This window comes from Engystomops pustulosus, chromosome 7 (genome assembly GCF_040894005.1).
Source record: "Engystomops pustulosus chromosome 7, aEngPut4.maternal, whole genome shotgun sequence".
Taxonomy (NCBI): domain Eukaryota; kingdom Metazoa; phylum Chordata; class Amphibia; order Anura; family Leptodactylidae; genus Engystomops; species Engystomops pustulosus.
Genome location: NC_092417.1, coordinates 83,617,735 through 83,645,511, shown reverse-complemented (window position 1 = coordinate 83,645,511; position 27,777 = coordinate 83,617,735). Strand labels below are relative to the sequence as shown.

General features: G+C 43.1%; 1 protein-coding gene across 1 annotated transcript in view; it reads right to left on the bottom strand.

Moving 5' to 3' along the window:
- Positions 1–26,854, bottom strand: part of LOC140070517 (fatty acyl-CoA hydrolase precursor, medium chain-like) — a 104,439-nt gene extending 77,585 nt beyond the window's left edge. The window contains exons 1-2 of the mRNA XM_072117128.1: positions 26,757–26,854; positions 17,924–17,993 (exon numbers count right to left, since the gene is read on the bottom strand). Of these exons, the coding sequence (XP_071973229.1) occupies positions 17,924–17,981 (58 nt within the window). The 5' untranslated portion in view covers positions 17,982–17,993; positions 26,757–26,854. The remainder of the gene's footprint in view (positions 1–17,923; positions 17,994–26,756) is intronic.
- Between the last annotated feature and the right edge of the window lie 923 nt (positions 26,855–27,777).

The window sequence follows — 27,777 nt, the reverse complement described above, 5'->3', positions numbered from 1 at the left end:
CGACATGTGGAGGCTGCTATGGAGACAATTTAATTTGGATAGTGCCTGTATGTGGCAGTCCAAAAAAGTTTTCAAACCAGAGGAGCAGGTAGGTGGTCCTCCAGAAAAATTAAATAGATTGAGTGCCTGTATGTGGCACTCCCAAAAATTTGCTTAAAACAGAGGACCAGGTAGGTGGCCCTCCAGAAAAATTAAATACATAGAGTACTATAGCTAGAGCCAGTTGGCCCTGGCAAAAAATAGCCAGTTTCCTATGCTTTAGTGTACAAAGAGGAGGAGAAGGAGGACAATGAGGAGGAGGAGTGCATACATTATTCAGACTGAGCTTCTTTCACCTGCTGGAGAATGAAAATCCAGAGAAATCCAGGCTTTATTCATCTTGATAAGCGTCAGCCTGTCAGCGCTGTCAGTCGACAGGCGTGTACGCTTATCGGTGATGATGCCACCAGCTGCACTGAAAACCCGCTCGGACAACATGCTAGCGGCAGGGCAGGCAAGAACCTCCAAGGCGTACAGCGCCAGTTCGTGCCACATGTCCAGCTTTGAAACCCAGTAGTTGTAGGGAGCTGTGTGATCATTTAGGACGATGGTATGGTCAGCTACGTACTCCCTCACCATCTTTCTGTAAAGATCAGCCCTACTCTGCCGAGACTGGGGACAGGTGACAGTGTCTTGCTGGGGTGACATAAAGCTGGCAAAGGCCTTGTAAAGCGTACCCCTGCCAGTGCTGGAAAAGCTGCCTGCTCGCCTACTCTCCCTCGCTACTTGTCCCGCAGAAGTACGCCCTCTGCCGCTAGCGCTGTCAGAAGGGAAATACTGTTTCAGCTTGTGCACCAGGGCCTGCTGGTATTCATGCATTCTCACACTCCTTTCCTCTGTAGGGATGAGAGTGGAAAGATTTTGCTTGTACCGTGGGTCCAGGAGAGTGAATACCCAGTAATCGGTGCTGGAATAAATTCTTTGAACGCGAGGGTCACGGGATAGGCAGCCTAGCATGAAATCTGCCATATGCGCCAGAGTCCCAACGCGCAAGAATTCACTCCCCTCACTGGCCTGACTACCCATTTCCTCCTCCTCCAACTCCTCCAACTCCTCTTCTTCTGCCCATACACGCTGAACAGTGAAGGACTGAACAATGGTCCCCTCTTCTGTCTCGCCAACATTCTCCTCCTCTTCCTCCTCATCCTCCTCCGATATGCGCTGAGAAACAGACCTAAGGGTGCTTTGGCTATCAACAAAGGAATCTTCTTCCCCCGTCTCTTGTGACGAGCGCAAAGCTTCCGACTTCATGCTGATCAGAGAGTTTTTCAACAGGCCAAGCAGCGGGATGGTGAGGCTGATGATGGCGGCATCGCCACTGACCATCTGTGTTGACTCCTCAAAGTTACTCAGCACCTGACAGATATCAGACATCCACGTCCACTCCTCATTGTAGACTTGAGGAAGCTGACTGACCTGACTACCAGTTCTGGTGGAAGTTGACATCTGGCAGTCTACAATCGCTCTGCGCTGCTGGTAAACTCTGGATAACATGGTTAATGTTGAATTCCACCTCCTGGGCACGTCGCACAACAGTCGGTGAGCGGGCAGTTGGAGGCGGCGCTGCACTGCCCTGAGAGTGGCAGCATCTGTGCTGGACTTCCTGAAATGCGCACAGATGCGGCGCACCTTCGTGAGCAAATCAGACAGATTGGGGTATGTCTTGAGGAAACGCTGAACTATGAGATTTAACACATGGGCCAGGCATGGCACATGTGTCAGTCTGCCGAGTTGCAGAGCCGCCACCAGGTTACGGCCGTTGTCACACACAACCATGCCTGGCTTCAGGTTCAGCGGTGCCAGCCACAGATCGGTCTGCACCGTGATGCCCTGTAATAGCTCTTGGGCGGTGTGCCTTTTATCGCCTAGGCTCAGCAGTTTGAGCACCGCCTGCTGTCGCTTAGCGATGGCACTGCTGCTGTGCCTAGAGCTACCGACTGATGGCGCCATGCCCACGGATGGTAATTCGGAGGAGGAGGAGGTGGAGGAGGGGTGGGAGGAGGAGGAGGCATAGTAGGCCTTTGAGACCTGGACCGAGGTAGGCCCCGCAATCCTCGGCGTCGGCAGTATATGAGCAGCCCCAGGGTCAGACTCGGATTCCAGCCTCCACCAAGTTAACCCAATGTGCCGTCAGCGATATATAGTGGCTCTGCCCGGCAGCACTCGTCCACGTGTCCGTGGTCAGGTGGACCTTGTCAGAAACGGCGTTGGTCAGGGCACGGATGATGTTCTCTGACACGTGCTTGTGCAGGGCTGGGGCTGGGACGGCACATCGGGAAAAGTAGTGGCGGCTGGGGACCGAATACCGAGGGGCGGCCGCGGCCTCGGTCTCTACCAGCCTATAGGGCAGCATCTCCAGGCTAAGCAACTTGGAGATGTGGACGTTGAGGGCTTGGGCGTGTGGGTGGGTTGCGCTATACTTCCTTTTGCGCTCCAGCGTCTGGGGTATGGAGAGCTGAACCCTGGTGGATGCTGTGGAGGATCGTGGAGGCGAAGATGGGGTTTTCGCACGGGGGGTGTTTGGGCCGTGGTCCTGGGCAGGGGGCTGACTAGCAGATGACACAGGGGAAGGAGCAGTGGTGTGCCCGGCCGGAGGTGAACGGGCTTGGTGCCATTGAGTGGGGTGTTTAGCATTCATATTCCTGCGCATACTGGTGGTAGTTAAGCTAGTAGTGGTGGAACCCCTGCTGATCCTGGTTTGGCAAAGGTTGCACACCGTAGTCCGTCGGTCATCCGGTGTTTCTTTAAAGAACCTCCAGACTTCTGAAAATCTAGCCCTCGCCACGGGAGCTTGACTACGGGCAACATTTGGCGCTGATGCACCTGCTCTGGCCCTGCCTCTCCGTCTGGCCCCACCACTGCCTCTTCCAACCTGTTCTGCTATAGGACTCGCCTCCGTCTCAGAAGCACTGTGTTCACGCGGCCTATCAACCCAGCTTGGGTCTGTCACCTCATCATCCTCCGATCCCTCAGTCTGCTCCCCCCTCGGACTTCCTGCCCTGACAACAACTTCACCACTGTCTGACAACCGTGTCTCCTCATCGTCCGACACCTCTTTACACACTTCTTCCACTACGTGAATAATGTCATCATCACCCACAGACTGCGACTGGTGGAAAACCTGGGCATCGGAAAATTGCTCAGCAGCAACCGGACAAGTGGTTTGTGACTGTGGGAAGGGTCCAGAAAACAGTTCCTCAGAGTATGCCGGTTCAAATGCCAAATTTTGCTGGGAGGGGGCAGACTGGGGGGAAGGAGGCTGAGGTGGAGGAGCTGGAGGAGTGCTGATTTCGGTGACATGAGTGGACTGTGTGGAAGACTGACTGGTGGACAAATGGCTAGAAGCATTGTCCGCAATCCACGACATCACCTGTTCACACTGTTCTGGCCTCAACAGTGCTCTACCACGAGTCCCAGTAACTTGAGACATGATGAACCTAGGGAGTGTAGCTCTGCGGCGTTCCCCTGCTCCCTCATCAGCAGGTGGTGTCTCACCCCGCCCAGGACCATGGCCTCTGACCCCTGCAGTAGTTGGACGCCCACGTCCATGCCCTCGTCCTCTACCCCTAGCCCTCGGGTTAAACATTTTCCAAATTAAAGTGTAAACTTTAAATTTTTTTTTTTTTGTTTATTTTTTTTTATTTATTTATTTTTTTAACAAAACGATGCTATCCTATTGCTATGGCTAGTTTCTAACCTACACTGACAGCACACAACTGGATTTTGTGCTGTGCCTGATGACTTTGAGCTATAAAATGAAATAAAGGTAAAAAAAAAATAAATCAGCAGACTCTGCCTAATTCTAATCAAACCCCTAATAAATTGTCCCACTTCGGTGTTTGAGGTGGATATGCGTGTCACTAAGAGCTAAACACAACGGTCGCAGGTCTCCCAGCAAATTCCTCACAATATGGTACTAGCTGCACTACTAATGCCAGCAAGCCCAGCCACAAGCAAACAAAAAAAAGGAAAATATAACGCTATTGTAGGCCTAAGTAAGCCGTTGGGGTTCTCCTATGGCTATTTTGTTGCCTACAATGAAAGCACACTGCTTTGCAAGATGAGTTTGAGCTATAAAATGAAATAAAGGTAAAAAAAAATAAATCAGCAGACTCTGCCTAATTCTAATCAAACCCCTAATAAATTGTCCCACTTCGGTGTTTGAGGTGAATATGCGTGTCACTAAGAGCTAAACACAACGGTCGCAGGTCTCCCAGCAAATTCCTCACAATATGGTACTAGCTGCACTACTAATGCCAGCAAGCCCAGCCACAAGCAAACAAAAAAAAGGAAAATATAACGCTATTGTAGGCCTAAGTAAGCCGTTGGGGTTCTCCTATGGCTATATTGTTGCCTACAATGAAAGCACACTGCTTTGCAAGATGAGTTTGAGCTATAAAATGAAATAAAGGTAAAAAAAAATAAATCAGCAGACTCTGCCTAATTCTAATCAAACCCCTAATAAATTGTCCCACTTCGGTGTTTGAGGTGGATATGCGTGTCACTAAGAGCTAAACACAACGGTCGCAGGTCTCCCAGCAAATTCCTCACAATATGGTACTAGCTGAACTACTAGTGCCAGCAAGCCCAGCCACAAGCAAATAAAAAAAAAATAAGTATAACGTTATTGTAGCCCTAAGAAGGGCTGTTGGGTTCTTGTAGAATCACTCCTGCCTAACACTATTCTAATAGAACAGCCTAACGCTTTCCCTGACCAGCAGCAGCTCTCTCCCTAGCGGCATCCAGACACAGAATGATCCGAGCAGCGCGGGCAGGGGCTAGTCTATTCCAGGGTCACCTGATCAGGCCTGCCAACCACTGCTATCGACGTGTAAGGGTACCACGTCATGCTGGGTGGAGTGCAGAGTCTCCTGGCTTGTGATTGGCTCTGTTTCTGGCCGCCAAAAAGCAAAACGGCGGGAGCTGCCATTTTCTCGAGCGGGCGAAGTATTCGTCGGAGCAACGAGCAGTTTCGAGTACGCTAATGCTCGAACGAGCATCAAGCTCGGACGAGTATGTTCGCTCATCTCTACTAAAGACAGGTTTCCTTTTTTTAGGAACAATCACCCAGCCATTATATTTTATATAAGTATGTCAGCATTCAGATTTTTAACGATTTGGTTTAAGGTTAAATGATATAGTAGATTTCCATATTTCTTACCATCATGGGGCAGGATATATCCCTGAAATTTAATGCAAGGAGCACTTTATACATTCTGAATCCCTCTATCATAATGCTTATAAATAAAGAAAAGATTTCTGTCTGTACTGGAAGAATTGTTTCATTATTTTTCACTAGCTATTCTTCTCTCCATGTTAAGACTGGTTTTCCCACCTCCTAAGTGGGTGTCTAAAGTAAGGGGAACAGGGCCGGCTCCAGGTTTCAGTGGGCCCCTGGGCGACAGACAAAATCAGATATTTCAATTACATAGGCAACAAGGATGCCGTTGCTGATGTAATTACATTTTCTGATCAGGGGCAGAGGCTGGGCTCCATAGCAGACCATTAAAAACACATGCATGTTTTTACACTATCACAATCATTTTTACACACATACAGTATATACACAACAAATTTACAACATATACAACATACATACACACGTATCCAGTATGTACAGCATATATACGCACACATCCAATATATACAGCATACAAACACGCATCCAGTATAAACAATATACACATGCATACAGTATAAACAACATAAACACGCATGAATATACAGCATATATACACACACGCATCCAGTATATAGAGCATAGATATACAGCATATATACATAACACATACGCACAGATATACAGCAGCTAAACACATAAACAGCTATATAGAGCAGCTATACACATAAACACATATACAGAAGCTATACACATAAACACATATACAGAAGCTATACACATAAACACATATACAGAAGCTATACACATAAACACATATACAGCAGCTATACACACAAACATATATACAGAAGCTATACACACAAACATATATACAGAAGCTATACACACAGATATACAGAAGCTATACACACAGATATACAGAAGCTATACACACACAAACATATATACAGAAGCTATACACACAGATATACAGAAGCTATACACATAAACAGATATACAGCAGCTATACACATAAACAGTTATACAGCAGCTATACACACAAACACATATACAGCTTATATACACACACAAATATATATACAGAAGCTATACACACAGATATACAGAAGCTATACACACAGATATACAGCAGCTATACACATAAACATATATACAGCTTATATACACACACAAACACATAGATACACATTTACATATGTAGCAATACTCACCCCAGCTGGATGTGGTGGCAGGGTCAGGAAGGAGACAGCATAGGAGAAGGTGGACAGGCACGCGGACCGGGTAAGGCCAGACATGACGCGCACAGGACGGGCCCGACGTAAGCCGCGCAGACCGGACGAGAGACGCGAAGGCCGGGCCAGACGAGAGACGCCCAGGCCGGGCTGGAAGCGAGGCGCGCTGGGCAGGCAGGACTCGAGGTGCGTGGGCCGGGCCAGATGAGAGGCGCGCGATGCGCCATGCCACATGTGAGGTGGGCAGGGCAGGCCAAGCTCCTTCAGGAGCAGTCAGGAGAGGTAAAGGGAGGGGCTGAGAGTGCATGGAATTATACTTTGCCCCCGGGGCCCTCCCACTACCTCTCCGCCCACCTCCTATGAAGCCTGCAATCAGGGGAGGTAGTGGGACGGGCCCGGGAGCATGTAATACAGCTATTTTTGTTACGCCACTGTTTCTGCTCGATCGTCACGGTGGGCCCCTTTGGAGCTCTGGGGCCCCGGCACTTGCCCAGGTCAGCCGGGTGCTGACGCCGGCCCTGAAGGGGAACATTATCAGTCAGGGAGCCATGTTAGAATGTATTTTATTTGTGGACCCATAGGGGGCATTCTGCAGTGTGGATGGCCACAGAATGAATTACAGAGTGGGAGAATACAGAAATGGGGCATTATATAGGGTGGACATTTCAAGTGTGGGTGGGCAACAACAACAAGGGCATTATACACACTGGTGTGCTACAGGAAGGGGGCAGACTAGAGAGTGGGGTTAGAGGTGTGGCTCATAAAATAAAAATATTGTGCGGCACTTGGTGTAGCTGCTGTGCCTCTAGAGATATTTATACAAACTCAGGAGTAAAGTTCATATTTTTTGTTGAATGGTAGAGGTCATGAATGAGGGAGAGGGATTCATGGTGGAGGAAGATAAGAAAAGGGCCAATCTATTGATCTGTCTTTACCCAGGAAAATCCCATGGTGGAAGACCATGAGGAATAGTGTAAATTTTCTTTGGAATGTCAACGATTTAACCGACGAAGAGGTACCATGACATCTCACAACCACTAAAATAGACAAATCAGCGGGCCAAGATTGCATACACCCCAGGGTACTGCATTAACTATGTACCGTGATAGACAGATCATTATTTTTTAATATTTAAAAATTCCTTGAGGACTGGTTCTGTTTTACAGGACTGGCGCATAACAAATGTGTTGCTAATATACAAAAAAGAATGAAAAAGTGATCCTGGAAACTACAGACCTGTGAGTCTAACTTCTGTTGTAGGGAAAATATTTGAGGGGTTTGTTAAAGATGCTATCCTAGAGTATCTCATTGTACAACCTTACAACCCGGCATTACCATGGGTTTATGAGGGATCGGTCCTGTAAGATTAACCTGATTGGCTTCTGTGAGGAGGTAAGTTCCAGACTAGACCTGGGGGGTGCTGTAGATGTTGTATATCTGGACTTTCCAAGGCATTTGATACAGCGCCACATAAAAGCTTGGTACATAAAATGACAATGCTGGGACTAGGGGAAAATCTGTGTATTTGGGTAAGTAATTGGCTAATTGATAGAAAACAGAGGGTCATCTTTAAGGCACATTCTCATATTGGTACAACCTCCACTACTGAGTAGAAAAAGGTAAAAAAGTAAAGCCAGCTCACCCAACCTTCAGACCATCTTGGCTGCACACTCTCTGTGGGGATATCCTGGTGCTCGGAAAAGACAATCCATAGCCATATAGCGTGAACAGGAAAAACAACGGTAAACCAGCACAACACGATAAACTTCACATGGGTACGATGCCACTTAACAGAATCTGTTATAAATCTCTCTAGTAGAATTTTGTCTGATAATCAAGTAAAAATATTGGCTAAAGGTTTAAAGTTTTCCCCCACAGTGGACTTTAACCTGTTCAATACACTATTGGACATTAATAAATTAGCGTGTAATATTACGGTAAAGAAACATTTCAATGATGTGTACACATCAGATATGATTACAGCAGACATGATTGAGAGCTCTACATCTACTACCAATAAACACAATGAATATATAGCAGACCTTATGAGATCAGATGTCATTATGGGCAAATTCCAAGAACAGGAAAGTGTATTAACACTCAGGTTATTAGAATGTGAACAATGCGAAGTCAATGACTGGGTGAACAATGAATTTCATACCACCAATGTAGATTTTTATCCTATTAACTCACGGGTTCCTGTCCTAGATCATTTCCAGGACATAGTTGAGAAGGATTTGGTAGCACTACATAAAAAAGTGAAAGAAAGGGACTCACACCAAATACATCAGAATTTATTCAAGGGAGAAAGGGAGGCCCTAAAACAACTTAAAGAGGATCCAGACCTAATTATTAGGTCTGCAGACAAAGGGGGGGCCATAGTAGTGATGGATGCCGCCCTTTATAAGATCCTCAATGAAAACATGTTGAAGGATAAAAATACATATCGCACCTTAGAGTCCAATCCCACCAGTTTAGTTCAAAAACGTCTATTAAAAATACTGGATGAGGGGGTCACACTGGGTATCATCACACAAAGGGAGAAAGATTTTCTATACGTGACAGATCCCATCACTCCAGTCTTTCATTCACTCCCCAAAGTTCACAAGAATCTTTTCCCACCACCTTTAAGACCTATTGTGGCTGGGATAGGGGGAGTGGGTGAGAGACTGGGTGAATGGTTGGATCATTTCCTCCAGCCCATCACTAGAGTTACTCCATCGTTTTTACGTGACACAAAGCATTTGTTACAAATTATGAAAGATTTCGAATGGCAAGAGGAGTTTAAATGGGCGTCATGTGACGCCACGGCTCTGTACTCATCTATTCCGCACGAATTAGGTCTCCTTTTCCTACGAAGACACCTGGACAGGTACAGTACATATAGCACAGCTTTAAAAGAATACATAATTCTCACTACTGGATTCCTACTCCAAAATAATTTTTTCTATTTTGACGGCACATATTACTTGCAAGTGGAGGGGGCCCCAATGGGAGCCAAATTGTCCCCCTCCCTTGCTAATATATATATGTCGCAATGGGAAGAGACTTACATTTTTTCACCCTCCAACCCGCACCGGGCGTCTATAGTATGGTTTGGTCGATACATAGACGACCTGGTGTGGGTATGGAGGGGATCAGAAATTTTGTTCACAGAATTTGTAAATTATCTTAATGATAACCCAATGAATTTAAAATTTACGTCCATGTTTGGAGGGAATTCAATCCCGTTTTTGGATGTAACTTTAATAGGAGAGAACAATAGGGTCAGGAGCGTACCCTATAGGAAAGAAATGGCAAGGAACACCACTCTGCTAGCATCTTCATGCCATCCCCCCCACGTCACACAAAACATACCATATGGGGAGTTAATACGTCTTAGGAGGAACTGCTCCGATGACGATGATTATGAAAAGGAGAGAATGAACCTTAAAGTTAGACTCAACCAGAGAGGATATCATAAATCCGTAGTTGAAAAAGCGTCAAAGAGGGTTTGCAATTTGAAGCAACAAGACTTATTAATAGACAAACCGAAACATAGAGGAAGAGGGGTTAGTCCTGCAACACAAGAATCAAAATCCTCTATAATTTTTACTACGACATATAGCAAGCAATTTAGGGAAATCACCAAAATAGTCCAAAAATATGTCCCGATCCTACTACAAGATCCCACTTTGCACACTTTGTTAAACAATGGTATCAAATGTGTGGCAAAAAGAGCTCCCACATTAGGGAGTGCTCTCTCACCCAGTCTATTTAAAAGCCAAAAAAACAATATGACTTGGTTAAATACCAAAGGTTGTTATAAATGTGGCCACATACAGTGCAAAGCATGCAGTTATATTACAGTGGATACGAGTATAACATCTTGCAGCACCAACAAGAGTTATCCCATTCGGTCATATCTCAACTGCAACACCAGTAATGCCATTTATTCAATCAAATGCATTAAGTGTAATGTACAATATATAGGTCACACTACGGGTCCCCTCAAAATTAGGATCCGCAGACACTTATCAGACATTACCAACGAGACAGTTGGCATCTCTGCGGCGTCGAGACATTTTAGAGAAACACATGGCAAATCTACATGCTACTTCACATGGACTGGGTTCGAGAAGGTTACATATCCAATTAGGGGCGGCAATATGAAGAGGAAGTTATTGAATAGGGAAAGTTATTGGATTTTTGTGATGGAAAGCAGAGTACCACAGGGTATGAACAAGAGACAGGACATCATATTGACATATTAAGAGAGAATATATGATTCTTTAGTGTTCACCGATGTGCTACAAAAGGTATTCTACTTAATCCCTATGGTATCGTCTTTTCGATAATGTATGGCACTTTGTTTCTCTTGCTCTTTTTCACAGATAATATATTCAATTATCAGGAAATTTTGAGTATCTATGTATTTGTACAAGTTGTAATTCACTATGATATTGTTATATAGTTCCGCAGTACTGTAATTTATGTCTAGCCAACACATGACATTGTTGTATAGTATCATCACAATGGGCATTGACAATTTTATTCACACAGATGTGTTTGTTTTTAAACCCTCACTTACTTGCATTTCACTGTTCCGGACTTCGCTCCCAGTCATGTGACTTAGTGAGAGGAGGTCATGTGATCGTGGAGGCGCGGCCACGGTTCAGATGACCGCTTGGTTAGAAGGGTGTTCCCTTCATTGAACCATCTATGTGTCTTTGTTCCGGACCTCGCTCCCGGTCATGTGACATAGTGAGAGGAGGTCATGTGATCGCGGAGGCGCGGCCCGGTCCAGGTGATCGCATAGTAAGGTGGGTGTTCCCTTCATTGAACCACCCAGCTGATTGAGTATAAAGGTGAGCGTGGCATGTTAGCAGACAGGTTAAGATTAAGACGGTTCCCGTCGAAACGCGTCAACCTATCTGTATCCTCATGTACATGGCGTTTTAATCAATAAAGAAGGAAAGATTTGGCATCGTACCCATGTGAAGTTTATCGTGTAGTGCCGGTTTACCGTTGTTTTTCACATTCTCATATTGGTTTGACATTACCAGTGGAGTGCCACAGGGGTTAGTATTAGGCCCCCTTCTTTTTAATCCCTTAATGACCTGGCCCTTTTTAGTTTTTTCACTTACATTTTTCACAATTTTAAAAAATATATAACTTTTTTATTTTTCCACATAAAGAGCTCTGTGATGGGTTGTTTTCTGCGTAACAAATTGTACTTCATAGAGATGGTATTTAATTTTCGATGTTGTGTACTGGGAAGCGGGAAAAAAATCCAATTACAGTGAAAATGGTGAAAAAACGCATTTGGGCCGTTTTCTTGTGGGCTTGGATTTTACGGCTTTCACTGTGTGCCCAAAATTACATGTCTAATTTATTCTTTGGGTCGGCGCGATCATGGGGATACCAAATTTGTAGAAGTTTTATAATGTTTTCATACATTTACAAAAATTAAAACCTCCTGTGCAAATTTTTTTTTAATTTTGCCATCTTCTAGCTCTAATAACTTTTTCATATGGAGCTGTGAGTGGTGTCATTTTTTGCAACTTTTGATGGCGTTTTCAGTGCTATCATTATTAGGACGGTGCTACCTTTTGATAAGAATGCAAATAAATTTTCCAAGGTGTTAAATGGAAAACAATGCCTCCTTTTGCTACCTTGAAAGGCAGCCCCCTTAACACCAAGTATGACCTACAAGAAGTCTAATAACATGATGTGGGATTAAGCCAAACCAGTATATCTATTCCATAAGGAACAGACTCCCAACTGTAGGCAGCACTGTTTCGGCCATAGCTGATTTGGCTAAGTGAGAGGCTATTGACTAGGGTCAGACAGTAGGTGGATTTAACACCTTGGAAAACTTATTTGCATTCTTCCCAGAATTCCCTAGTGGAGCATATGGCTTTAAGTCTCCACACGCCTATAAGGTGGCCATAATTGGCAATGTCTCCTTAAGGAGAACACCTATTGTCTACCTTTTGATCACTTTTTAAAGATCTTTTTATATTTTTCAAAATGTCACGGGGAGCGACGATCCTCATGACATAGGCGGGAAAACACCTGCGACCGGTAAGTCTGTTTTGCATTATGCAGCAAAGACTTTCTGGCTATGGAGAGGGCTCGGCCCACGAACCCTCTCCATGCACCGGGACCCGGAGGGAAGGGGTTAATATTTTTATTAATGACCTTGTAGTGGATTTACACAGTCAAGATTCAATATTTGCAGATGATACTAAGCTCGGTAAAGTAATTGATACAGGCGGTCCCCTACTTAAGAACACCCGACTTACAGACGACCCCTAGTTACAAACGGACCTCTGGATTTTGGTAATTTACTGTACTTTAGTCCTAGGCTACAATTAACAGCTATAACAGTTATAAATTATGTCTGCAATGAAGCTTTAGTGTTAATCCTGGTTCTTATGGGAACCCACCATTTTTAAAATACAATTGCGACAGAGACCCAAAAAATTCTGGCTGGGGCTACAATTATAAAGTATACAGTTCCGCCTTACATACAAATTCAACTTAAGAACAAACCTACAGACCCTATCTTGTATGTAACCTGGGGACTGCCTGTACTGAGGTCGATAGTTTAACATTACATTGGAAGCTGGAGGAGTGGGCGGAGAAATGGTTGATGAGGTTTTATGTAGATAAATGTAAAGTTATGCACTTGGGCTATGGAAACCAGAAGTACAATTATGTTCTAAACAGTCATTTACTTGGTAGAACTGAAGCTGGAAAAGACTTGGGGGTATTGGTGGATGGTAAACTGAATTTTAATGACCAGAGCCAGGCAGCTGCTAATATAGCAAAAGAAAATGATGGGATGTATCAAGAGAAGAGTAGATTCTCATGATAAAGACATGGTTTTATACAAATCCCTGTTCAGACCACACATGGAATATTGGGGCAGATTTACTTACCCGGTCCATTCGCGATCCAGCGGCGCGTTCTCTGCGCTGGATTCGGATCCGGCCGGGATTAAATAAGGTAGTTCCTCCGACGTCCACCAGGTGGCGCTGCTGCGCTGAAAAGCATCTGAACACGCCGGAATTCACCGAGGCCGGCTGAGTGAAGGTAAGCGCGTCCCGAGCGGCACATTTTCCGTTTTTAAATGCGCCGGTTTTTCCGAATACGTCGGGTTTTCGTTCGGCCACGCCCCTGATTTCCGTCGCGCGCATGCCAGCGCCGATGCGCCACAATCTGATCGCGTGCGCCAAAATCCTGGGGCAATTCAGCTACAATCGGCGAAAATCGGAAATATTCGGGTAACATGTCGGGAAAACGCGAATCGGGCCCTTAGTAAATGACCCCCATTGTGTACAGTTTACACATTGTATTAAAATAGTAGAACTGGAACGGGTGCAGAGGAGAGCAACTAAGATTATAAGCGGAATGGGGGGACTGGAATACAATGAAGTATTACAAAAATTGAGGTTATTCAGTTTAGAAAAAAGATGGCTGAGGGGAGACCTCATTACAATGTACAAATACCTGAATGGACAGTACAAGGATCTCTCCAAAGATCTTTTAATACCTAGGCCTGTGACCGGTACAAGGCGGCATCCTCTACAACTACAGAAGAGGCGCTTCTACCGTCACCAGGGGGCAGGAGACATCCTCTACGCCTAGAGGAGAGGCGGTTCTACCATCGCCATAGACAGGGATTCTTTACTAACAAACCAATATATTGAATCAAAAGGGATTCTTTACTGTAAGAGCAGTGAGACTATGGAACTCTCTCCCGGAGGAGGTTGTTATGGTGGACTCGATGTACATGTTCAAGAGAGACCTGGATGCCTTTCTGAAGAGCAAGAAAATCACGAGTTATGGGGGAAAAAAGGTTGATGGACTTGCTGGTTGTTCCAGCCTTATATACTATGATACTATGAATGCACTTGCTTTCATTAGGGCTCAAAAATTTAGGATCATAATCAAGCATGACAAATTAGGGGCAATCATAGAGAGAAACTGTCTAATCTTCTATTATTTGTTATCTATCCGCTTTTCCTTCTAAAATCAACTTATGCTGATGAGATTGAAATGCTCTGGGGAGCATTATCAGAGCCCCTCTATGCTGTAGCATCACAAGCTATTACACTGTCCCCTTCCTCAGCACTTTACCTCTCCCTCTGCTGGCTATAATCTTACTGCAGCAGAGGAAGGTTCACTAAACATGGGTAAGTGCTTCATGCGCAGTGTAACATACTGCTATTCTTCAACGTAGAGGGGCCCTGTTAAAACCTCCTAGTGCCCTTTAGCATCATTAGCATAATTTAAAAGTTGATTTTAGAAGGGAGGAGAACATGAAATTACAAATATAAGAAGATCACCGCAGTCACAGTACCTTGATCTATGAATATGTGGTTTATCTGGTTTATCATGGTTTTGATGGTAGATTTCCTTTAACAACTCAGCCTGCACTTTGATCATTATATAAACCTAATAAAGTTTATGCAATTGGGCAAGAAACAAATTAAGTGCTTTGTCATAACCATAATAACAGATAAGCTTTATAAAACCTTTTATAAAACTTTGAATAAATCAGGACCACAGTGTGTTTAAGAGATCTATCTTCATTCAGTCAAGCTGTGGGAACCCTTATCTGTATGTACATCTACATACCAATTAACCCCTTATCACCGACACTAGTTTTCAGCTCAATGACCAGACTCAATTTTTAGAATCTGCCCTGTGTCACGATAATTGGTTATAACTTCGAACACTTTAACGTATCCCGGTGATTTTGAGAATGTTTTCTCGTGATACATTGTACTTCATGTTAGTTGTAAAATTTAAGTGATAAGTTTTGCGTTTCATTCTGAAAAAAAGTGAAAATTTGGCAAAAGCTTGTAAAACTTCTTCATTTTCAAAGTTTGAAATGTTCTGCTTTCCAGACAGGAAGTAAAACTACCAAAAAGGCTTGATAATTAACATTTACGGAATGTCTGCTTTATGTTGAGATGGTATTTTATGTGTTCTCTCATTTTTCTAGTATGTTATGAGGTGCAGAACTTTAGGTGCAATTTTACAAATTTTCATGAAAATCGCCAAAACTCACATTTTGAGGGCAAAATCAGACTTTGAAAGGCCTAAATAATAGTAAAACCCCATAAATTACCCCACTATAAGAACTACACCCCTCAATGTATGTAAAACAACTTCTATTAATTCTATTAACCCTTTAAGTGTTTCACATGGATTAAAACAATATGGACCTGCAATTTATAAACTTTTGAATTTGGGGTGGGATACATTCATTTAGGCCAAAACTGACAGTTTCATAATGAATTAAATGATTAAATGATCTGCAAAGTTTGATGCCCAATTTCTCCCTAATGTATCGACACCCCAGAAGTGATGATAACCTGCTGTACGGGCGCACGACCGGACATAGAATGAATGGAGGCGCCATTCACAGCAGATTTGTATTGTCACATTGTACAAGCTATAAATTTTCATTTTTTTGGTAATGTGAACATATGAGGCTTATTATTGGCAGGATGAGATGCAGTGTATAGATAATTCATTTTGGGGGTCTATAGCTTATTCATGATATTTTATTAACTATTTCAAGAGGGACACAAATAAAATCATCAATTTTTATTTTGGATTTTTAGCACTTTTTTCCCTGCTCACCGTAACATAAAAATAATATTTTATCTTTATTCTCTGGTTCACTATGATTGCAGTGATACCTCATTCATATAGTTTTTCTTATCTTTGCTCAATTTTACTGAGCAAAACCAATATTGGAGAAAATCGCATTGTTTTTACTATTGACAACTTTTCAGGGCCATAACTTCTGTATTTTTCTGTTGTCAGATCTGGTTGAGCTTATTTTTTGTGAAAAGAGTTGTTCTTTTCAGTCGTATCATATGCAAAAATGAGACAATTTGACTAGCAGAAATAATGATACATGTCCCCCAAAGAGTCTATAATAAAGAACCCCGACCTACAGGGACTATAGTTGAAATCTTCGCCAGGTCAGAGCTGATCTAAACAGATCCGACCTGGCTGTGATTGTGTCTAGCCAGAGCCAGTATTGCTATATATTACACTGAATGATCACTTGTTCATCTCCCATATTGGGACAAAATAAAACATTAAAAAAAGGGCAAATAAAAAAAAAATTAAAAAAAGAATAGAAGTCCCCTAAAGCCCACTACTTCTGTTAAAATCACATACAAAATTAAAAAGTGAAAATCACTGCAAAACAATACACATTGGGGCTTATTTACTAAGGGTTACGGATCGCACTTTTGTTGAACTGTTTGCGGTTTTCGGGATTTGCGCTGCTTTGACAGGTATTTAACAGGGGATTTGCGCTGGGATTGTGCTGCATGTGATCGGGTGACAAGGTGTGGTTATCCTCCAGATACATCCGGCTGAAGATAACCAGTTATACCTCCTGCGTTCCTGCTGTGAGTTCCAGTGTTCCTTCCAGCACTGTTCTCTGCTATCACCCCCGGATCGGACTGTGTTCTGCATTTCTAACTTGGCTGCCAGCGTGGGCTAGTCGCACCTGTGGAACGACCTGCTCGCAACAAGACCATCCCGCTTCGCTGGGACTCCAGTCCCAGGTGTCGGCTAGTACCATCTCCCGCGGTGGTCCAGCAGGTCCCAAGAACCTTGACAAACATATTTTTTGCTTCAAATTAAGCTCCATCTCCATTGTCCATCTGTGCCGTACTGCGGCCATGCTGTAAGACCTGGACTATTGGGGTCCCTGCAGTACACAATGTGGTGTTATTATTAGTGAACAGGTAAGAATTGAATTTATGGTAAAGGTTTGAAGGTGTAAGCATTATGAAAAAATATTGACCAAATGGAATGGGCGCCGGGATAAGTGGAGTAGGATATGGTTGTTTGGAAAGGCCGAATTTCAAGATCTTTTTCAAGATTTTTTTTTGTGGTTCCCTACCCTCCCTTCTCCTCGTGGTGGGTGGGTTCTGGGTGGGTTTGGTGGTGGTCCGTTTGCTTTAGGCCTTTAGAGTTGGATTGTGGTATATTCTTTAGATTCTGTATATTGTAGGCCAGTGATGGCGAACCTTTTAGAGACCGAGTGCCCAAACTACAACCAAGAACCACTTATTTATCGCAAAGTGCCAACAGAGAAATTTAATTTATGATTTATACTGCTCTGTCACAGTTGTCATTGATACCAGCACTCTGAGGACACAAATAAAGCAGAAAATAGTCCCAGGTAGAGCTGTCACTTTAAAATAGCTCTGTGCACAGCAAGTTCTGGGCTGTCTGGGACTGCAGAAAGATACCTGGAGTCATCTCTGGTGATGGCCTGGGTGCCCACAGAAAGGGCTCTGATTGCCACCTCTGGCACCAGTGCCATAGGTTAGCCATCACTCTTGTAGGCTATCTGTTATGGAAAATTGCTGATTTATTGTTGGGTAAAAAAATGTCTTTTATGAGTGTATTCTGTACTAAATAATGGTTAATAAAAAAAAACAAAAAACAACAGGTAAGAAGACGACACCCGCCAAATAAAGAGGACATCGTGTGATCTTACCCATTTCTAGCAAAGTTTGCCTGCTGCATAACTGTCCTGGCCAGATGTTTCTCTCCATTGGTTGCGTTTCCTGGGAAAGAAAACCACATAACTGTTACAAGACTTTATCCTGTTTGGTGGGTCTATTCACACCTAGCTAGAAATGCCATTAAAATGGAAGTAAACTGGTTGCAGGTTTTACAGGAGAAAAAAAGAATTATTTAAAAATATATAGTCCCTACGACAAGACTCTATGGGGCTTATTTACTAAGGGTCCCGCGGATCGCACTTTTTTTTTGGCTTTTAGAAATTTTCCGGAATTGGGCCGCTGGGACAGGTATTCGGACTGAGCGCGGGATTTAACTTTAAAATTGTGTCGCAAGACATGCACTTACATACACCGGGAAGAAGGTGAACTCCAGCGGACCTGATCAGGCGCACAATCTAAGTGAATTGCGGTACGGTTCATTATTGTCAGACATTGCGGATTGGGGATCGCGCCAGGGATGGGGAAGTAAATGAATTTACTATGAATCCTTTCCAATGCGGTTTTACCCAATTTTAAATGCACCTTAACAGCTTTGTGTAATTGTTTCCTGTCAGTAAACTGTGTTCAACTGGGTTCCAGGGTCAATTGCATTGTGCAGCCCTGAGAAGGGCTAGGTCAGGATGTTTTATCCAGCCCAGAATGGAAAAAAATTAAAGGTTCCATTCACTGGCAGCAAACAAAGATCTTAGTATGATAAAAAACTGTTGAAATTACTCTTATTACTAGCTGTAGATCACTGTGCTGCCTAGGATAGGAAATAACTGCTCTTAGCTATAACAAATTAGAATGGGTTAACAAAAATATTTCATCTCTCTCTCTCTCTCTCTCTCTGACTTTCTTTCTTTCTGTCTCTCTGACTGACAGTCCCTGACTTTCTCTGTCTTTGACAGTCTCTGAGTGACTGTCTCTGAAGTCTCTTTCAGTGGCTATCTGACAGTCTCTGCCTCTAACCATCTCTTTAAATGACTATCACTGACTGTCTCTGACCTTCTCTGTCTTTGACTGTCTCTGAGTGACTGTTCCTGAAGTCCCTTTCAGTGGCTGTCTCTGACAGTCTCTTTTAGTAACGTTCTCTTACTTTCTCTTTTAGTGATAGTCTCTGACAGTCTCGCTGACTGTTACTGACTGTCTGTCTCTGACCTTCTCTTTCAGTGACTGCCACAGACCCCCCCTGTCTCTGACTTTCCCTGTCTCTGACCAACTGAAGGAGGCTAGTCAATACAGCCCAACTTCAGTGATTGGACTGGCGTGATTCTACTATTGGTGGAGTCAGGGGAATGCAGACGTGAGCGCTACTCTGATATCCACAAGTGACAAGTCTCTGGCTGTCTCTAAGTAAATCTCCCCCTATCTCTGTATCCCTGTCCATATTACCTCACACATAAGCGTCCTTATACTCATTTCCGTTAGTAACCAATCAAAGCTCAGAGGTTTATTTTGGAACTGTATTAGGACTGCTCAATTCTGTCCAGATAATAGTTAACTTGCATGATGGACGGCCATTCCAGTCAGCTGCTGAGGGCGGAGTCTGCGGAGTCCAGGAACTCCTGCCAATTCCATTACACCTTGCTGGTTATACTCTACTTCACTTTGGGCTTGCTGGGCACTCTTTATACTTCCGTATATTCTGGTTTTATGATCTTGGCTCTTGTACCTTTGATTATCCCTTTTGCCAGGGCAACATTTCTCAAGTTTGCTTCTAAAGGAAGGACTCAGAAAAGATTATGTTCCAAAAGGGGGGTGATGAAGGACACTATATACTACTGTGAGATCTGCGAGAACTCCAGAGTGACAACATTTTTGTTGGTCCCGCGGTATATTCCACCTCCTTATACGTAACAAATTCACAATTTACGTCCAACCTTTGTTGTGAATTCATTTTAGTAAGAGGAATTATTGTAACAACAGTTAGGTCAAATTTCTCCCTTAATTATTTCCTTGAGGGGTGTAGTTTGCAAACTAGGGTCACTTGTTGTTTTAAAATTTTGGGGGGTTTTCAATTTCAACTGACCGCTGTCTCCCTGGAACACCCTGTGATTTCCATAATGCTGTTTTCACCCTCCACGCTCTATCTATGACGTTGCTACTATGTTTAGTTTTCCCCTTCATTTCATCTGTCAGAAGGAATGAAATGCCTCAGGATTGATAGCCAAAAGCAGGAGTGGATGCAGAACACAGAGGAAATGCAAATATCCAATTTACTGGTCATCTCTGTTTTGGATCAACTCCTGTTTGTTTTTGGCTTATACTGATGATGTATTATTGACTGACACTGACGGACGAAATGAAGGGCAAAATGATCAGTGACGGCAATGCAGAATTACTGCCGACACCCTCTGCACTGCCGACGACACCCTCTTGATTTTATGTTACAAAACAGTAACAATGCCATTGCATGTGAAAAGTCTGCACAAGTATAAGCTAAATAGTTGCTAGTTAAATTTATATATGAGATGAGATTGTTTATATTAGGGGTGTACACTCTTTTTTGGTCCGAGGGCAGCATTGTCATACCGATACCCTTTAGGGGGCTGCACTATTAACCAAAACCCTAGATGCTCCAAAAACCACAGTATCGAGCAAATTCCCCCCATAAATCACTTCTTCATAATACTGCATTTGCTTAATAAGGAACATAGACACCAGAGCACGCTCAGTTTTGGCTTGTGATTCTAAGTGGCTAGTGAACTTAAGTGAGTTTAAAAAAGCAGAGTTTGAAAAAGAGAAGTCCACAGAACTGTAAGTAACCTACATTTTATCTCTTGATTTATATACTCATCACAGTTTTGTAACTAGGATATGGCTAGCAAGATTGGTGGTATGCTCCAGTGCACACACTGCCGCATGTATACACTACTGGAGCAGGAGTTCCAGGGTGAATACCGCTGTGACAGATGTGCCCATATTTTTCTACTAGAAGCTCGTGTTAGAGATCTGGAGGAAGATATTGCACGGCTGCGAGCAATTGACAATCTTGAGAGGAGTATGCTGCTCACTGAGCAAGCAATAAGCGGGGTAGAAGTGGAGGGTGGAGAGGAAAGCCAGCAGGGCCAGGTGGGTAGCTGGGTTACTATAAATAGAGGGAGTAGGAAGGGGTCAAAGAAAAGGAAGGCCAACTCTGACTCTGAACATCCAAGCAAAATTGCAAAATTGTGCAATGATGTCAGGACGTCAGTGTCAGAAATGGCAGCCCTAGCGGATCCTGCTCTCCCTCACAGCCGGGGGAGCAGACCAGCTAGTAGTAGGGTGGATGGGAGTGCAGGCAAGCCAAGGCAGCTAGTGGTTGTAGGGGACTCTATAATCAGGAAGACGGATAGAATAATTTGTCGCCAAGACCGCCTCAACCGAATGGTTTGCTGTCTCCCTGGTGCCAGGGTTCGGCATGTGGTGGAAAGGGTGGATAAATTACTGGGAGGGGCTGGGGATGACCCAGCTGTCGTGGTCCATGTTGGTACCAATGACAGAATAGATGGTAGGTGGAGGAGCCTGAAGAATAATTTTAAAGAACTAGGTTCAAAGCTTAAGGAAAGGACCTCCAAGGTAGTATTCTCTGGAATCCTACCTGTGCCATGCGCTACACAGAGCAGACAGCGGGAGCTCAGGGAGTTAAATGCATGGCTCAGATCCTGGTGTAGAGCAGAGGGATTTGGGTTCCTAGAGCATTGGGCTGACTTTTCACTGGGGTACAAGCTGTTTTCTGCAGATAACTTGCACCTAAGTGGAAGGGGGGCTGCTGTGCTGGGGGAGAGGATCCTAGCAGGGGTGGCGGAGTATTTAAACTAGGATCGGGGGAGGAGGAAAAGGAAGACACTGAAGGGGTAGACAGGTCAGAGAGGGGGCAGGTTATGTTGGTGGGTGGTGAGGTGGGCGGTGTATGTGGGACCAAGGCGGTGGATAAGGAGATCCACAAGTTGCAGAACAGTGGTGAGGATATATGTGCCAGTAAAATTACTTTAAATCAGATAAATAACTGTGGAAAATTAAATTGTATGTTCACAAATGCCAGAAGTATCACAGGCAAAATGGGCGAGCTTGAGGCTCTGATATTAGAGGAACAGTTAGATGTTGTTGGTGTAGTAGAGACATGGCTTGATGCATCGCATGATTGGGGTGTTAATATTCAAGGTTTTACACTCTTTCGGAAAGACAGGGCAAATAGGAGGGGAGGTGGTGTATGTCTGTATGTCAGAAGAGACTTAAAAGCGATTGTGAATGAGTCAGTGGTCTCAGAGTGTGAGGAGGCTGAAACTTTGTGGGTTGAAATTCAAAGCCAAGAGAGCTTTGAAAAAATTGTTTTGGGTGTAATTTATAGACCCCCTAACATCTCTGAGGAAATAGAGGGTCACCTATATAAACAGATGGAGCGGGCTGCACAGGAGGGGACCGTAGTGATAATGGGAGACTTTAACTTTCCAAATATAAATTGGGGTCAGGGCTCGTCTTCATCTATGAAGGGGAAACATTTTATGAACATTCTTCAGGATAATTTTATGGTGCAGCTTGTAGAAGATCCCACAAGAGGTGACGCATTGTTGGACCTTGTGATTTCTAACAATGAGGAGATTGTCCAAAATGTCAGTGTCAGGGAACCCCTTGGGAACAGCGATCATAATATAATTATTTTCCTCTTAAACGTTAAAAAGCAGAAACAGGTGGGAAAATCGAAAACTTTAAGAGGGCCAATTTCCAGAAATTCAGGGCTGCAATACAGGATATAGACTGGGATCAGATACTGTCACATGGTGATACTAATGTTAAATGGGAGAAATTCAAATCTATCCTGGGTTTTTATACTTCTAAATTTATTCCAATAGGTAACAAGTATAGACGGGCTAGATCACATCCCGCGTGGCTTACAGCTACAGTTAAAAGGGCAATTAATGAGAAAAAGAGGGCATTTAAAAAATATAAATCTGATGGGTCACCAGAGGCTTTCAATACTTACAAAAAACTTACCAAAATCTGTAAAAAAGAAATCAAATCAGCCAAAATACAAAATGAAAGACAGGTGGCTAAAGATAGCAAAACAAATCCCAAGAATTTTTTTAAGTATATCAATGCAAAAAAAAATGGGTCAGAACAGGTTGGACCCCTTTATTCTGAAAATGGGGCATCGGTGACTGGAGACCAAGAGAAGGCGGAGTTACTTAATAGGTTTTTTAGCTCCGTTTATACAATAGAAGAGAGAACTTCTGACTTGGGTGGTGCCAGTGCGGGTCATGCACCCTGTAATATACTAGACTGGCTAAATGTAGACATTATCCAATCTAAGCTCAATAAAATCAATGTGTACAAAGCTCCTGGACCAGATGGGTTACACCCCAGAGTTCTTAAAGAACTCAGTTCTGTTATTGCTGTACCACTGTCTAAAATCTTCAGGGATTCCGTAATGTCTGGTGTGGTGCCAAGTGACTGGCGCAAGGCAAATGTGGTGCCAATATATAAAAAGGGCTCTAGAACTTCGCCAGGCAATTACAGACCCGTAAGCTTAACTTCCATTGTGGGGAAAGTATTGGAAGGGTTAGTAAAAGACTACATACTGGAGTATGTGACATCAAATAGAATAATAAGTGACAGCCAGCATGGGTTTACTAAGAATAGAAGTTGTCAAACTAACCTTATCTGCTTCTATGAAGAGGTGAGCAGATGCCTGGATGGAGGAGCAGCTGTGGATATTGTGTTCTTGGACTTTGCAAAGGCATTTGACACTGTCCCTCATAGACGCCTGATGGGTAAAATTAGGGCTATTGGTTTGGCAGAAATCATTTGCAATTGGATTACAAACTGGCTGAAGGATCGTATCCAGAGAGTTGTGGTCAATGATTCCTACTCGGAATGGTCACCAGTTATGAGTGGTGTACCCCAGGGTTCTGTGCTTGGCCCACTACTATTTAATATATTTATTAATGATATAGAGGTAGGAATTAATAGCACTGTGTCTATTTTTGCAGATGACACCAAACTGTGTAGTGTAATACAGTCTATGGAGGATGTTCATAGGCTGCAGGGTGACTTGGACAAACTGAATGTTTGGTCATCCACTTGGCAAATGAGGTTTAATGTGGATAAATGTAAGGTTATGCACCTGGGGGCCAATAATCCAAAGGCAAAATATGTCCTTGGGGGAGTAAATCTGGGAGAGTCCCTTGTTGAGAAGGACGTAGGGGTACTAGTAGATCATAAATTGAATAACAGCATGCAATGTCAATCAGCTGCCTCTAAAGCTAGTAGGATCTTGTCGTGTATCAAAAGTGGTATGGACTCTCGTGATAGGGATGTAATATTACCCCTGTACAAGGCACTGGTTCGGCCTCACCTGGAATATGCTGTCCAGTTCTGGGCACCGGTCCATAAAAAGGATGCCCTGGAGCTGGAGAGGGTTCAACGTAGAGCCACAAAAATGATAAGGGGTATGGAGGGTCTTAGTTATGAGGAAAGATTAAAACAACTAGATTTATTTAGTCTGGAAAAGAGACGACTACGAGGGGACATGATTAATTTATTTAAATATATGAATGGTCCATACAAAAAATATGGTGGTAAGTTGTTTCAGATTAGATCAAATCAAAAGACGAGGGGGCACTGTCTCCGTCTGGAGAAAACAAGGTTTAATCACCAGAGGCGACAGGGCTTTTTTACTATGAGAACTGTCACTCTGTGGAATAGCCTGCCTCAGGCGCTGGTCACAGCAGGGACAGCAGAGAGCTTTAAGAAGGGTCTAGATGCCTTTTTACACCTAAATAACATTGCTGGTTATGTTATATAGAATTGTTTCCCCTAAATCCCTTCCTCATCCAATCCCTTCCCTTCCTTGGTTGAACTTGATGGACAAGTGTCTTTTTTCAACCGCATAAACTATGAAACTATGAAACAGTGCACAAACAAGAAGAATAATGATGAAGGAAATTGCCTGAACCCATGCAGGAAGTAATAAGTGTGAATAACTGGCTGCACACAGCTGCTGATAGATCCCTCCTGCCCCCAGCTCTAGTTCTCCCCCAACCCCAGGTCTAGTAAGCCCTCTGCCCCCAGGTCTAGTAAGCCCCCTGCCACAGCTGTAGTAATTCTTAGAGTTTGGACTTGATGGACTTGCGTCTTTTTCCAGCCTTATATACTATGATATTATGATATGTAGCATATACTTAGGATCTATCTGTACTTTAATAAATAAGAGCTGGTTGATTCTACTTACATTTTGGTTGTTTTGTTTCTCCTTTGGATAAAGGAGAGAGAACCTGCAAGAGGAAACATTTCTTTGCATCCCCATTACAATCCCTTTAAATACAAGCTGTTCTGACCAATGCTGATGATGGTAAAAAAAATTGGCAAAATATAACCAAGTCTTTAATAGATAACTTATAATGGAACAGGTCCCTTTACAAGAACACGCTTTAAGGGTACCCCAGAAGTAATTCAGTGTTTTATATGGATATCCTGTATCCTGTAATAAACAGAGGGAACCAAGAAGACCAGGTGGTGGCAGCAGGTCCCCTGACCACTGACCTGCTTTTATCATTTAGCTTTGTCAGAAAACATACCCCAGAGAAAGGAGGTAGGTAGGATGTCTTCCATAGATGAACATTCAGTCAGGGATGTGGGACATGCATACATACTAACCACAACTCTACTTTTCCAAAAAAGAAGGTTCCCCTCAATCACTCAGCCCAGCAAAGTAACTATGCCTTGCAACAAAAATTTTAATAAATTGGCACACCGATTGCATATGTTAGCATTTTTGGTGTACAATTGTATGCAACTAACCTAAGAGGCATAAAGAGGGGTGTATGAAATATCATTCTTACCGCTGTGCATACATATGTATAATTACATATTGTACGTACTGATTTAGAATTGCATGTTATACCCGTTATAGTGATGAAATAAAATATATAGCAATAATAGTAAATCATTAATACATACTCGAGTATAAGCTGTGATTTTTGGCTTATACTCGGGTATATAAAGTATAAAAATGTCCTTTGCTGGACATTAATGGAGGCGATCTGCTGGACATTACATTTATGGGATCACTCTCCTGGACATTTTATTAATCGGGGCACTCTGCAGGGCATTTTATTAATAGGAGGGGCTGCTGTGGACATTTCATTCATGTGGGGAGACTACTGGACATTTTATTCGAGTGTAGTGGCTGATGATCTTTACATTGCTACCAATTTGGGACTGGACAACCTTTAGATCACTTTATATAAATTTTTTTATTTGTTGCAAAATTACAAAAACATGGTGCAATTTTCTGTTCTCGGAATAACATTTTATATATATATAGATAGATAGATAGATAGATAGATAGATAGATAGATAGATAGATAGATAGATAGATAGATCAGTACTTTAATCCTAGGGGTATGATCACTTATACAATATACTGCAACATAACACCAAATGTGTATGGAGCAAGCTCAGCCCATACAATCGTTCTATACATTCTGAACCGACATGTATGTGACATGTTGGTAAGAGGTAAAGAAAAATGTCAAAGGACACTCATCAATTTAGATCAAACATTTTTCAAATGAGAAAAGGAGATTTGCCTAATTACATTGCTGTCAACATAGTGTTAACAAACACATGTGTTAACACAATGTTAACATGTGTGTCAATGTCATGTTAACACATGCATCTGACAAACGCAATGTTGGCAACAATGTTATTAGGGCCTGATAATGGTAATTGGAGATCCCTGGGAGCAAAATCTGGTGGCGTCCCCTACTCAATGTAGCCCAGACAATGATACACATTACGTTTCTAAATGATCATTAATATTCTAAACTTTATCCTACTTACGTGTAAGCCTAGCTGGCACAATAGCAGTGACAGTAGTACTGACTACTAGGCCTAGTTGACACACCAGTGCAATGCACCACTGCTTCCCTGAGAGCTCTCTCTCCTTCTCTCACAGATCGGGCTGAACGGTCTGTGAGGAAATAAAGCTAACACTGATTGGCTAGGACTTAGTCGGCAATCAGTTCAGCCAAACAGTGTTAGGTGCTATGGGGGGGGGGATCAGGTGTTACTCTACTCCTGAAAAGCATGTTTCATGCTGAATGCAATTACGTAGAGGTGGACTGAGTGGCCACACTCATACTGACAGAGCTAGCGGGGGCCCCCTTATGAGAAAAATGGTGATAGCCCTGGGACGTGTGCCCTTGCAGCCCTCCCAATTATTCGGACAGGAGTATATCCAGAAGAGCTTACAGAAAAGTATCACAATTCAGAATTTGAGAAAAAATGCCTAAGAATCGTTATTTTATTGAGATTACAAGTTTTTACTACGTGAAGAGTCACTGCTTCTGACTGCATCTATTCAGAGCTGCATCCTAGTCCAATGTGATAATAACATGAAGCAATCGGATCTTTATCTGCAGCTCACTTTCCAAACTATGTCTGAAATCTCGGCATGTGATGAGAAAAAGGAAGTAAAATATTTTATTTCTGGTTCTGTAGCTCACAGATCCACATTCCTGAAATTATTTGAAAGATGTGATTCTTGTTTTCATCATGATACCAAAGCATGGCACTAGGCACCATTGAGCCTAAGACAGGGCTATCCAAATTGAGACTCTTAATCCAGGCTCTAAAAGTTACCATCTTCATCTCAGACAAGAGTAGATCTTTTCAGCTCATTTGCAAATGGCTTTAGAGGCATTTCTTTTAAGGTAGACTACTGAACATAAAAGTAGGGGTGCTGAGAGCTTAGAGTAAGAACAGTATCAGCTAATTCATAAACCAAAGTCCAAGGTTCTCTGCCTAGGGTATGCAATACAGAGATAGACTCATGAGTATCACTGTGACTAAGATAGTTTCT